The 12575-nt window shown below is 32.2% G+C and overlaps 1 protein-coding gene across 1 annotated transcript in view; it reads right to left on the reverse strand.

Moving 5' to 3' along the window:
* Positions 1–12575, reverse strand: part of LOC117125478 (low-density lipoprotein receptor-related protein 2-like) — a 136419-nt gene that overhangs the window by 40707 nt on the left and 83137 nt on the right. Inside the window, exon 50 of the mRNA XM_033271972.1 lies at positions 6290–6421. Coding sequence (XP_033127863.1) covers positions 6290–6421 — 132 coding nt within the window. The remainder of the gene's footprint in view (positions 1–6289; positions 6422–12575) is intronic.

Below are 12575 nucleotides of genomic sequence, written 5' to 3' on the forward strand. Positions count from 1 at the left end.
TGTTGCAGATGCCTATAGCAATATAATGTTGGTGGCACACTTTATGATTGAATAATTTTTTTTTTAAATGATTTTTTTCGGCATTTGCAGGTCAAATTAAATGTTTGTTTGGCATATGAAAAATCAGAAGCGGGCCAAAAATCAGGGTCGGGCGGTGATGCTAAACAAGTATCTATATATATATATATATATATACATATATATATATATATTTTTACTTTATTATTGACAAATTAAAAATAGGTCAGCCTCTAGGCAAGGCCCATTGCGTTCTCTCTAATGATGGGACCTCGCACCCTGCCTAGGCCTAGCTATAAGAAGTTGGCTAGCGTCGCAAAAGAAAGAACTGCCGACTTGGGTTTTTGTCCTAAGTTCGTAGACTATTATTCATACTCATATTTGAATAGCACATACGATTGAGAAAACATAGTGATTTAAAAATATTTGTAATTAGTTTGAATATACTACAGGCGTTATTGCGATGAGAACAAAATGTCAGCAAACTTTTTCTGACGCATGCGCAAATAAAAATTTTTCCTAAAAAACGACACAAAACTGGTAGTAGGAGGTATATGTTTTATCGCGTAAACATTTCCCACACAATTACATGTTCACCAGTAATAGTGACCAGACATAGCATATGTTTTTTGACATAATTTAGACCCATTTAGCATCTAGCATATGTGCTGGCATAATTTTAAAGTTTATCACTTTTGTCGTTGCTGTCTACTTACCTCCCATATCATCCTTTATTTCAGGAAGGTTTTTGAGGGGTACCATAGTTTTTTGGAAGTATTTTTTAAATGTTTGTGTATATACAATTGCAATAGTAAATAAATCACTCTTCACTGGAAATAGCCTACACAGTATGCCACCAAAGCACACAGATCTGGGATATAACAACAATTAATTAAATTCTCACTGAAGAAAAAATAGTATTAAAAATGGCTTAGATTGCATTTTTGAAAAGGATCTTATTCAAAATTGAACATTTGAGGGCTTATCCAAAGGGGGGGGGGGGTTTGCTTAGGGGGGGGTTTGCTTATTCGAAATTGAACATTTCTAGCTTATGCAGGGGCGCTTATTTGAAATTGACCATTTGGGGAGCGCTTATTCGAAATTTAACATTTAGAGGGACGCTTATTTGAAATTTAAGCTTTGGAGGGGGGGGGGAGGGCGCTTATTCGAAATTTAACATAATTTAGCATAATTTCCCATCAGCTTTGGCGTAATTTTAATTTGCATTACTGGTCACCCTGCCACCAGTACCTCTTGGGCACAATGTATACCCGCCGCGAGGCACCGTTTAAGAGCCTATTTGTTTACAGACATATTGTTGAGATACATCTCATACACACATTTCACATCTGTATCATCCCAATAGTTTCTCTGTGACCTAAGGTCACAAAGGAACTAATAATGGTAGGAAGGTAGTTTGTTTCAATGCTTTCCATTCTAGTTGTTGAACTTGTCAAGAGTTCAAACCACATGCTGTCTAATCTTGCCAGTCATGATTAAATACCCCAACTTGCATTGTTGACAGGCTTTCAACTGGCTCAGGCTTAACAAATTACACACGTAAGACTAGAAATTGCAAATTGCAAGTGAAGTGCTGCGAAGTATAACTGCATATAAATGTTCTTCGAACAAAATTATTTATGTGAGTCAAGTGAAAATAATGAATAATAAAACTATAACAAATAACAAAGTCGTAATTTTTCATTTTTGTCAAAAAGTGTCTATAGTGTGGTGAATTATGGTTTAGGTTTTTTTTAATAAAGTTTCAAAAATGTCTATGTATGTGGAAAATGTAGTTGATTACCAAAGGTTACAATTTTTATTTTGAAGACTGCATGGTCTAGGAAGTGAACATTTTTTACGGGGCAAGTTTCCAAGGGCGGGTTTTCTAGGGGCGAGTTGACTGCCAAAGAGTGTTGCCAAAGTGCGAGCCAGCGTGTTATTTGATCACAAGTGCGAGACATAATCACAAGTGTGAGCCAGCGAGCCATGGCGTCATGACAATAGATAGAGACGTTAGCCAGTTGTGCGAGGTATCGCAAGCTTACTACCACCATTGCATCGCAGTGTAGGTATGCCTCGCATTTTAGTGGAAAAACCCAAGCTAGAAAATCATTATGTACCCGACAGTCGGCTGCCTTTATATCTCTTCAATTTGCATTCAAAGGGTACAATGTCTCGTGCTTTATTGGAAAAACCCAATCTAGAAAATTGTTATGTACCCGACGGTCGGCTGCCTTTATACAGTATCTGCACTTGTCTTCAGTTTGCATTCAAAGGGTACAGTGCCTGTCTCTTATACACATCTAGCAGTCGTTTTTTGACAAACAATGACCTTTCAAAGGTCAAATTGCTGTCAAGAATATAAATTGGCTGCTTCGCAGCAATAAGTTTGGAAATATCAACTAATTGAAAGGTTAAAGATGTTGTGGCATTTCTTGTTAGTTCTATGGAAGTGTTTACCACTGAAATGATCCAATAAAATTTTAAGACCAACAACTGCAAGCAGTGCTTCATTGGGCCCGGACTATGACTAAATATCATGAGATGCACAAACTTTGTTTTCATTGAAATACCTTATTACCTTCTATTGTTGGCATCACTTTACTAACGCTTAAAAAGTTGGCATCACTTCACTAACGCTTAAAAAGACAAACAATATGGTACAGTACATCCGACTGACTCACAACCATACGGAATGAAAGGAGTCGTAAGGTACTAAAGTGGTCTATTCTAGGTAACTGGGGCCTCTTTAAGGGGTTTTAATAGGTTTATGAAAAACGCATAATACATTTTTATGACTAACTTTCTACAAATGTTGGTTTGATTGTTGGGTAAAATGTTTTGGGCTTCCAAAAAATAGCAAAATTGTTTGACTTTTTGACCTAGGTCAAGGTCATTTGCCCTAAAATTGCAATTTAGAGGCCCAAAAAGGGTATTTTTTTCCCATAAACCCCATGTAAACGACAATAAAAAAATTCCTATGCTCATAAATGTTACGCATTACAGTATGTAGAATATGTTGTTTTCTACAGAAACGTGTTTGGTTGAATAAAAATTATGCTTTCATATTTATGATGATTTGTTTATGCCCAAGGTCACAAAGGTCATTGAGGTCATAATTTGGTGAACAGCGTCTATCACACACCCCCTCCCCCGATAGAGGGCAAGTAAGCCTAGCTAGGCCTACATATGCTTATTTCTAACTAGGGTGAGCTACTGGACCTAGGATATATTTCACTAAAACTAGTACACTTGATGAAATAATAATATAATAATAATATAATAATAATAATAGAGAAGATGGGGGTAGGGATATTGAAATATGAGAGGGGGGGGGGTCCATGTACATGACCACCAAACCCGAAATGAATGTTTGCAGACTAGGCCTAGCATTACTGGTTGTGCTGCTAAAGTTTCTAGTTAAAATCTTTCCTCAGATTCGTATTATGTATATTATTAATTAATTAATTAATTAATTATTATACAAACAATCCCGCTATCCTCGTCTATCCAAGTACATCAATCACTGACAGAAAAAATTGCCGATTTTTGCTCTATACAATCGCTAAGCCTTGTCCAGTTACTATGATGTTAGGGAAATCCCCTAAAAGAGTCAGCAACAGAGGGCAGCATTAAAACAATAGGAGAAATAGGTCCGTACCGTATACAGGTCGTGCATTCAGGAACAGTAAATTACTCAGTATGGGATACGGACCACGACCTCAAAGGGTTAATCATATTATAATGAGCAAATAAAATATTAAAAACTGGTAATTTATATGCACAGTTTTGGGTAAATGTAAATTGACAAAACAATGGAAAAAGTAATTATAAAAATTATATAAAATATATACCCTTCTATTTATAAAATAAATGTAAACATAAATTTGTTTTGGTTTCTATACTTAAATCAAAATAATACAAGTAAGATATTTAAAAAAAAAATTAAAATCTTATATTAAATGAATTGAAATAAATTGTTAATGAAAAAAATATATAATTAGTTATATGACAGTTTTGGTATAAACATAAAAAAAAATATGGGCGAAATGGTTTAGAGTAAGCTACAGGAAATTTTTAGATTGTCCCCTATCATTTTACTATGTCTAATAATATAGTCGTAACTCGGGCCAGTTGAAGATCAGTTGAATCGTCTAAAAAGACAACCTGCAACTGGTTCCACTTCCAACTCGTCTAACTAGAATTTTTACCTGGGATTTGAATTCGCTGTAATTAGAATTTTCACTAGACTTGATTTTCTATCATTTTCACAAGATGGTCCCTGTTTTCATTTAAAATTCTATCTCATATTTCAAAAATGAGATGATCCATGATTCATTCATTCGAACAAAAAATGAAGCATTGTATACATTTCAAACTGCTATAAATAATTAGAACAAGTTCATGGCATATGATAATTTTCCCAGATTTATTAAATATATTAACAATGAAAATATCTATGAAAAATTAACTAGAGCCTTGCAGGCGTCAACGTTCCTATGCATGATACATGACTAACCATATTTTCTGATTAAGTCATCATAAATGATATAATCAGAAAATATGGTTGGGTCAAATTTGTGTGGTGGTTGAAAAAATTCAGGGGGAGTCTTTATGGCCCAAAATAGTGAGTTTAGACCACATTGGTAATATAATTTGATAGGCAAATTACAGTAATATTTTTAGCAAATTTCTTTGAAAAAAATTTGTAGGCCTAGGGTCTAGGCCTATCTAAGTATACAGTATTTTCATTTTACAGTAACTTGGAATGATATCGGGAGTGGGGGAGCTGGCAGTGGCCTACTAGACTACAATTTATTTGAAAATAGCTTGGGCCCGATCGTCCACGCCAGTTGGGCCCAATCGTCTGTCACCCAAAGTTTTCATCACGATGATCAAGAACGTACACGATTTAGGCTCTAGGCTAGGCCTAGCCTTGCTGCAGTCACTGCCACATTCTTAAATTTTACACACATTATTTAAATGTATTTTACGTATTAGACGATAACACGATATCATTGATTAAACAATCTACCACCCTCGCATCACAGTAACTACTGTACTAAACTAGGCCTAGGCCTCATGTTTTTGTGAAAAGCCTAAGCTAGATAGTCGTTATGTACCCGACAGTCGGCTGCCATATCTTCACTTGTCTTCAGTTTGCATTCAAAGGGTACAGTGCTGCTTAGCCAACTGTCGGGGATATAGTACCTTCATATGACTACTCATACAACAGAAAAAAACGTCGCATGGAGGTAGCGAAAAATGGAGATCTAAATGAAAAGACGATGTATTTCAGCAAGCTTTTTTTTATTTTAGGCCTTCTTCAAAATGCCTATGCCTACAGCAGTTGATTTTTTTTTGTTGCCGCAAAACCAAAATAGTTTCATCCATGCCGACTTGCCGATCGGTTAGCGTGAGCCCTGACTGAACACTGCAGAAACTTCACATCAAACTTCGCATCACGAGGATAAACAAAATGTTGGAAAACTTTTTCTTACGCATGCGCACTTGCATAAATGTCACATACACACACACGCACACACACTACACTACAGTGAAAAGTGATTAGAATAGTTCCTATTGCATTACATGCATAGGAACTAAAAATTCAACATAAATACAATACAAATTAAACATTTCACAGAAGAATGAATAAAATTACTATGTAAATAGGTATATCATTATGCTTGAATGTGTAAAGTAGAGTTCTAAAAGTCAATCTAAATAGATACTATGTGTATTAAAAGGAAACAGAAAACTTGTGTCTAAGTACAGTGGCTTTAGCAGTCAAGGGCCTAATTTCTGGTTCATTGCCACCATCACTATCCGCATGCATTTTGGTAGGTAAAATGTCAACATTTTGGTGGGTAAATGGTAATTGCAGGGATTAAAAAAAAAACAATATAAAAGAAAATCCAGTTAAGGCTGCTGCTCATCGCAGGTGGAAGTGGCACTGCAAGCAGCTCTCTGAGATGGATACGTACACCTTCACGTCATTATTATTATTTATTTATTATTAAAATTATTATTAATGTCAAATTTATATTTTAAACCTTAAAAAGTGACCATTTGAGCCATAATAATATACAAGTAATATTAATAACAATACAGAAATTTTGTACCATCCATACCAGTTTTATTATTATAATTGAATCCCATTACAACAACAATCAATTTTTATTTTAAAAATACTTATATAATTGCAAATAAAAAAGAAAAACCCAGCTTGGGCAACACAAAGTAATATTTTTGGCCTATTACTTACCAACGCATGTTTTGTTGTTATAGACTAGCCTTTTCCCATCCGGACACGAACACACTGCTGAACTGCCACCAATTCCCGGAGAGCAAATGTCACTGCATCCTCCATTGTAAGTAGCGCAAGGGCTAACAGAACCTAAAAGTATAAACAGACATTGTATTAGAAGAATAATGTCAATAACCCTGTAAAACTCTCTGAAGTATTAATCAAAGCAAATCAAATCAAACTTTATTTGTCCATTAAAACACAGGTAAAATGGAAATTCTTTTTCCACTGGCAAAGAACATGAAACATCAAAAAAACATTGTAAAAACATTAAAACACACCAGAAGGACAACAGTGACTAAAATTTGGAAAGTTTTCTAACAATTTAAAATAATTAATAATCAGATTACATTTTAAAATGTAAAATTCGCATTGCAAGCGAATTAAAATCTCTCATTTTTGTTTGGCATTTTGGTTGAAGATACGTATTGCGTTAATTACAAATGAGTCTCTGTATCTGTTGTGTCGAATACGTGGAACATATAATCTAAAACCTGAGTGACTAAAACTGAAACAATGGTGAAGTGGATGGGTGTCATCTTTCATTCTACTTTTTGTAATATTATTTTATTGTATATGTTTACTATGGGTTCTAATTCCATGCCAATGCATTTTTAAGCTGCTTTTTTGATTTTTTCAAATTTCTTTCTGTTCATCATTGAGAAACTACCGTACTCACATATTATGCCAAAAACTAGTGGAATTGCACACCAGTGGAATTGCACACCATTGGCAATTCCAGGGAGTGGATAGGGTGACCAGCCACTCTTAAAATATCTTTAGATCCAGGCTAGGGCAATGCCTTTGATCTATTAATATAGACACATATAAGATATATATCTAATGGCTTATTTTTCTAACATTAGTCTACCACAACATAAAATCAGGTTTTGTTTTTTGGAAGGCTTAGCCCTTGGATCCTGATACTAGGGCTCTGTTGATAGCCTGCTCCCTGCCACAGACTCTTATATTAAATTAGGCCCCATTACTGAAATAACTATTATTACTATTATCATCATCATGTTTCATCATCATCATCATCATCATCATTTTTTTCACTAATAACACAAAAAAAACCTTCTACTGGCTATGCAGACACCCTAGCCATGCCCTAACCAACAGGGCCACTGGAGGCTCTGTTGGGAATTTTAAATCTCATTAGAAACAACTGAATTTTAGGCCCTATAAAAATATTAATAGCACTTTATCTAGGCTGGAAAAGTGATGAGGGAGGGAAGCTTATTTTGCTAAAGCCAAATCACCCTTGGGTTGTTTTCTAGTGCATTGATATTCAAAGTAAAACATGATCGAGAGATAATACAAACAATATCTACAAACTATTTCATTAAAAAAAAAATAATTAAAAAAAGAATTTTTTTGTCAAATAAATTTTTTTTTATAATTTTTTTTTTTCAAAAATATTTTTTTTCCCTGTACCATAGAATACATGTGTGCAAGGGTGATAAACTAATAATTCTTTTTATTGGGCCTTACACTCTTGCACATTTGTAAAATGGTAGTTCTTAAGGCATTACAAAATAAACAGAGATCTATATGATACACCCTCATCTTACTGTAAGCATTTTAAATAAGACAGGACTTCAAAAAGATATTTATTACAAGTAAATAATGGTATTAATATAGAGATAAACTCTATAAATATAATAGTATAGATAAACCATAAACCCTCCAGCAGTAATGCTATACTAATAACTATATATATAAATTTAAAAAAAAAATTCATATTTCAAACTACATGACAATATGAATTGACTAAAATGAAAATACAAAACAGTATAACAAACATACATGTATTTTAGCATTGTATCTAGTTTTATATACTGTATGGTAATATTTTGCATAATCTGTTTGTCACCATTGGATAATCTTGCATTGTAATCCACAGAGCTGTCAGTATTAATGTTACAGTTGCTATGATTAAGAGCAGCCATGCATCAATATGTCATAAACATAACAACAATAGTCATTGATTTTTCTTGCTTTAACCATGGAGTAATTATACTGTACCAATGTAACCCAGTACCGAATTATAGCATAGAACCTTTTAATCTTCATACAATTGCCAGTATACATTCAACTAATATTGTTTCTCATGGTAGAATTTATAATTAACTGGAATATATTAAAATAATCTATCATTCACATATTACATAAAAATATCATAATGTATATGATTATATAACAATTTTTATCGAATTTTTTGAATTTTATATGTATATCTGATGTCGAATAAAATCAAACAACAATTTGCATATGATGCACAAATAAAAATCACATATTACATCATGATCCTGTAAAAATATTTTAGGTTTTTCTACAAGAGAGGCATGGATTAATCGGTTTTCCTTGTTACTTCAATGCGTGATTAAGTAGCAGCCAAAAAAAGGCTGCTAAAACTAAAATTATTATTGGTTTTACAAAATGAAAATATTTTAGAACAGAATATCATATTTGTGTGGGTTTAAGATTGAATATGCAAATGATTAATGTAAATTTCATTACAAATTATTTTAATTAGAAACATATTCAGCTGTGCTATTTCAATGGGTAATCAAGGTTTGCCAAAGTAGAAGAAAGATACAAGTAACAGTAAATCACTAACATTTATTATGTTTTAGAATATCGTAATAGTGTGGGTTGTCAGAAACTTGTGTATTTAAATTATCATTTTTCAAATTCTGTTGGATGTTTTTAATAAAATAAAAAAAACACAAAATACAAATTTGAGATCACTAATGAATAATGCAAATTTCAAGAAAAATGATAAACAGATGCTGGTATTATTAGATATATATTTTAGCTGGCAATAATAACGATAGAGATAACTATTTCATGAATATTATGTCAACCTATAAGACAAGACATTAAGTAACACTATTTCAACAAACAAAAAAGAACTTTTTATAAAAATATACCAGAAAAATTAATTATAAAAAATTTCAATAATTACTGTAGTACTGTAGAAATATGATACAAGCTCCACTCATTCTTTCATTTCCAACAGACATCATCCCTGTCTTTCAGAAGTCCTAATTATTAATTATTATTAAATAATTTTAAAACGAGTACATCAGTAGGCAAAAGAAATATACACAAAAAATGTGGATATCTGTATTATAACTAGATGATTAATTATCTAATGTTATGCATATAATAATAATAATAATAATAATAATAATAATAATAATAATAATAATAATAATAATAATGTTGGTCTTATAGAGCGCCTAGTACAAAATGATGCTTCTTAGAGTGCTTTACACAAAATGAACTTGAGAAATGGAATGATGCAATAAAATGTCTTAACAGTAACCAAAATGAAAAATAAACACCGAGGAACCATTTTCACCGCTTCGTTCTACAGCACTTCTAAGCTCCCATAATTGAGAGCTCGCTGGAACAGAACTCACAGGAGCTCAAATGAAAATAGCGTCTGATTATCCTGTCCTACCAACAAAAAATGTAGAGTAAATTTTCAGGAAAAAGATGTCAATCAGATTCAATCAATGTTTGAGTTTAAACAACTACTATTAAAAAAGTATTTTTTATACAGTATATTTATATATTATTATAGTGTGTTCAATTCAAATGCTTTTATTGATTGCAACATACAGTTTGACAAATGGGACAATATCCGCTCAATATGGACGAATATAAAAACAATATAAAAATACTGTATATTATAAGAATGGTACTGGTAGGGACATAAAAAAATGACCTGCATGTCACAACCATATCATGATATGCAAAAATGTACTTATTCCTCATTAGAGTATAACTGTTTCACTGGGATCTCAACTTGAACTAATTCTTTGCTTAGAATTAATTGGACTATCCTAAATCTATTCACAATCAATATTTTCCATATCCTATTTATGTAATCACCTTGGTATGTCATTCTATTTAATTGCCAAATAGAGTAAACAAAAATAAATCAATAATAACTATTTAACTACCTACTTTTAACAATAACAAATCCGTTAAATTCTTCTATATGAAAATACTGTATATTATAATAATGTATCACAGGAGGGATGTCAAAAAATGACCCGCATACCAACATAACCAATATACATCATGGAGTATGAGAGGTTCTAATGACCTGCACAACCCTACCTAACCCAATTATGCATTCTGGGATTATTAAAAAATTCATAACTCCATAACGGAGGGTCATATCACATTAATTTTTCCTGGAAAATGTTCTTAGTGTACAGAATGTATAACTGTGACCGAGAATTATTCTACAACCACGTTTTTTTACTCTTTCAATTTCTGCTGATGTTGTTGTACAATATCGATTTATTCAGAAATGTGAATACAATGCCAAATTGAGACAAAAGCTCACACACAGATAAAAACGCATCATGAATAGCACAAGTTTGCCTGAGGATACTCGAGTCATGACCACTAAGTACAGTTACATCTTTCTTTTGTTCTCAGGTCAAGTGGCGACAAACATTTCACCAGTGTTAGGGTTTTTTTTCCCACTAATTTTTATAATGGTAATCATAGTTTCAAGGAGAATCAAGAGTTTAATTGTTTTGTCAACCATCTAGTGCTATATTATTATCCACTTTCAATTACAATAAAAACTCTAGTGTAATATTTCAAAGGTTAATAATTTTAATATAATGTTTTTAGGGGGGATTATGGAGGGGTCAAGGGGATGTTGATGGCATAAAGCAAGAATATGTGGCAAAGACAAGCCAAACCAGTCACTGGTCGCAAAAATCAATTTTGAGTTATTAATACAGGGTTAAAGAGTAAAATAAGAGCTATAAAATGGTAAAAAAATCATTTAAATCGGACATTTCCTTATGAAGTTACAAGCGTTTAATCACACAGCTGTTTAAAGAACAATATATGGAAATCAGCCTTCAAAGTTTATGATTTCAGGCATTTCTCATGCAGAAACTATCTTTAAATCCTTAAAAAGTGTTGTTTTAACATTGAAAATGGGGAAAATAACAGCATAGAATGATGTATAGATATATAAAGGTTAGTTTAGTGCAATAAAATAGATTTTTAACAATTTGACATTCCAGCATGTTTTGGCCATTTTCTCTGTAACAGGATTTGTGACGAGTGACTGGTTTGGCTTTTCTTTGCCACATATGGATAGGAATTGTGAAGTTGGCCTGAGAAAGTCATGAATAAATCCAGCCTTTTCAGCCTTAAAAATGCATAGTAATAAAAATAATAGCTCCAGAAATGTTCAATTCTTAAATAAATAACGTTGCTTATATTTTTATTCTTGAAAATTTTTATGTTTATTTTAAATGTTTAAATTTATATTTATTATCAATTGAAAAATTCTCTTAAAATATACAGTATGTAGCTAGGCATCTATGCATTATAATATGCAAAAATGTATTTACTTTTTTTTTTTTAGAGTATATCTTTACTTAAAATTAACTGGGTCATCCTAATCTATTCTTAATCAACATTTTCCATATCCTATTTATGTAATCTTCTTGTATGTCATTCTATTTAATTTGTTTGCACTGAAATATAGTAAACAAAAACAAATAAATAATAACTAAGTTATAACGTCCTTATTCTTTAACAATAAACAAATTTCACAATTTTGTCCCTTTATGGCTGACCCAAATTGTTGGGTATTTTCCAGATTGTACCACAAAATTCATGTTGAGTAACACATGTCAAATAATGCTAGTATGTGCAAAACTATGTGGAGATAAGCCTTCCTTGAATTCAGTGAAGTCAGCGAAACCACAACAATTACCCGGTGCTAAACCTAACTTAACCTATGTGGAGATATACAAAAAAAATAAACATCATGATTGTGGTGAGAGTATATTCATGTTGTTTTGTAAGTCAGTGATTTTGTCCTTTGTCCTTTTTAAGAAAGTGAATAAAGAAAACATATCCATATCATAAAAATAAGAGGAATTTAAATACAAATAAGGCCACTAAATGTGGCAAAGAAAAGCCAAACCAGTCACTTGTCAAAAATCCTGTTACAGAGAAAATGGCCAAAACATGCTGGAATGACAAATTTTTAAAAATCTATTTTATTGCATTAAACTAACCTTTATATATCTATACATAATTCTATGCTGTTATTTTCCCCATTTTCACGTTAAAACAACACTTTTTAAGGATTTAAAGATAGTTTCTGCATGAGAAATGCCTGAAATCATAAACTTTGAAGGCTGATTTCTCATATATTGTTCTTTAAACAGCTGTGTGATTAAAC

The sequence above is a fragment of the Anneissia japonica genome, unplaced genomic scaffold (genome assembly GCF_011630105.1).
Source record: "Anneissia japonica isolate Jap-2015-1 unplaced genomic scaffold, ASM1163010v1 scaffold7731_len1735946_cov199, whole genome shotgun sequence".
Taxonomy (NCBI): domain Eukaryota; kingdom Metazoa; phylum Echinodermata; class Crinoidea; order Comatulida; family Comatulidae; genus Anneissia; species Anneissia japonica.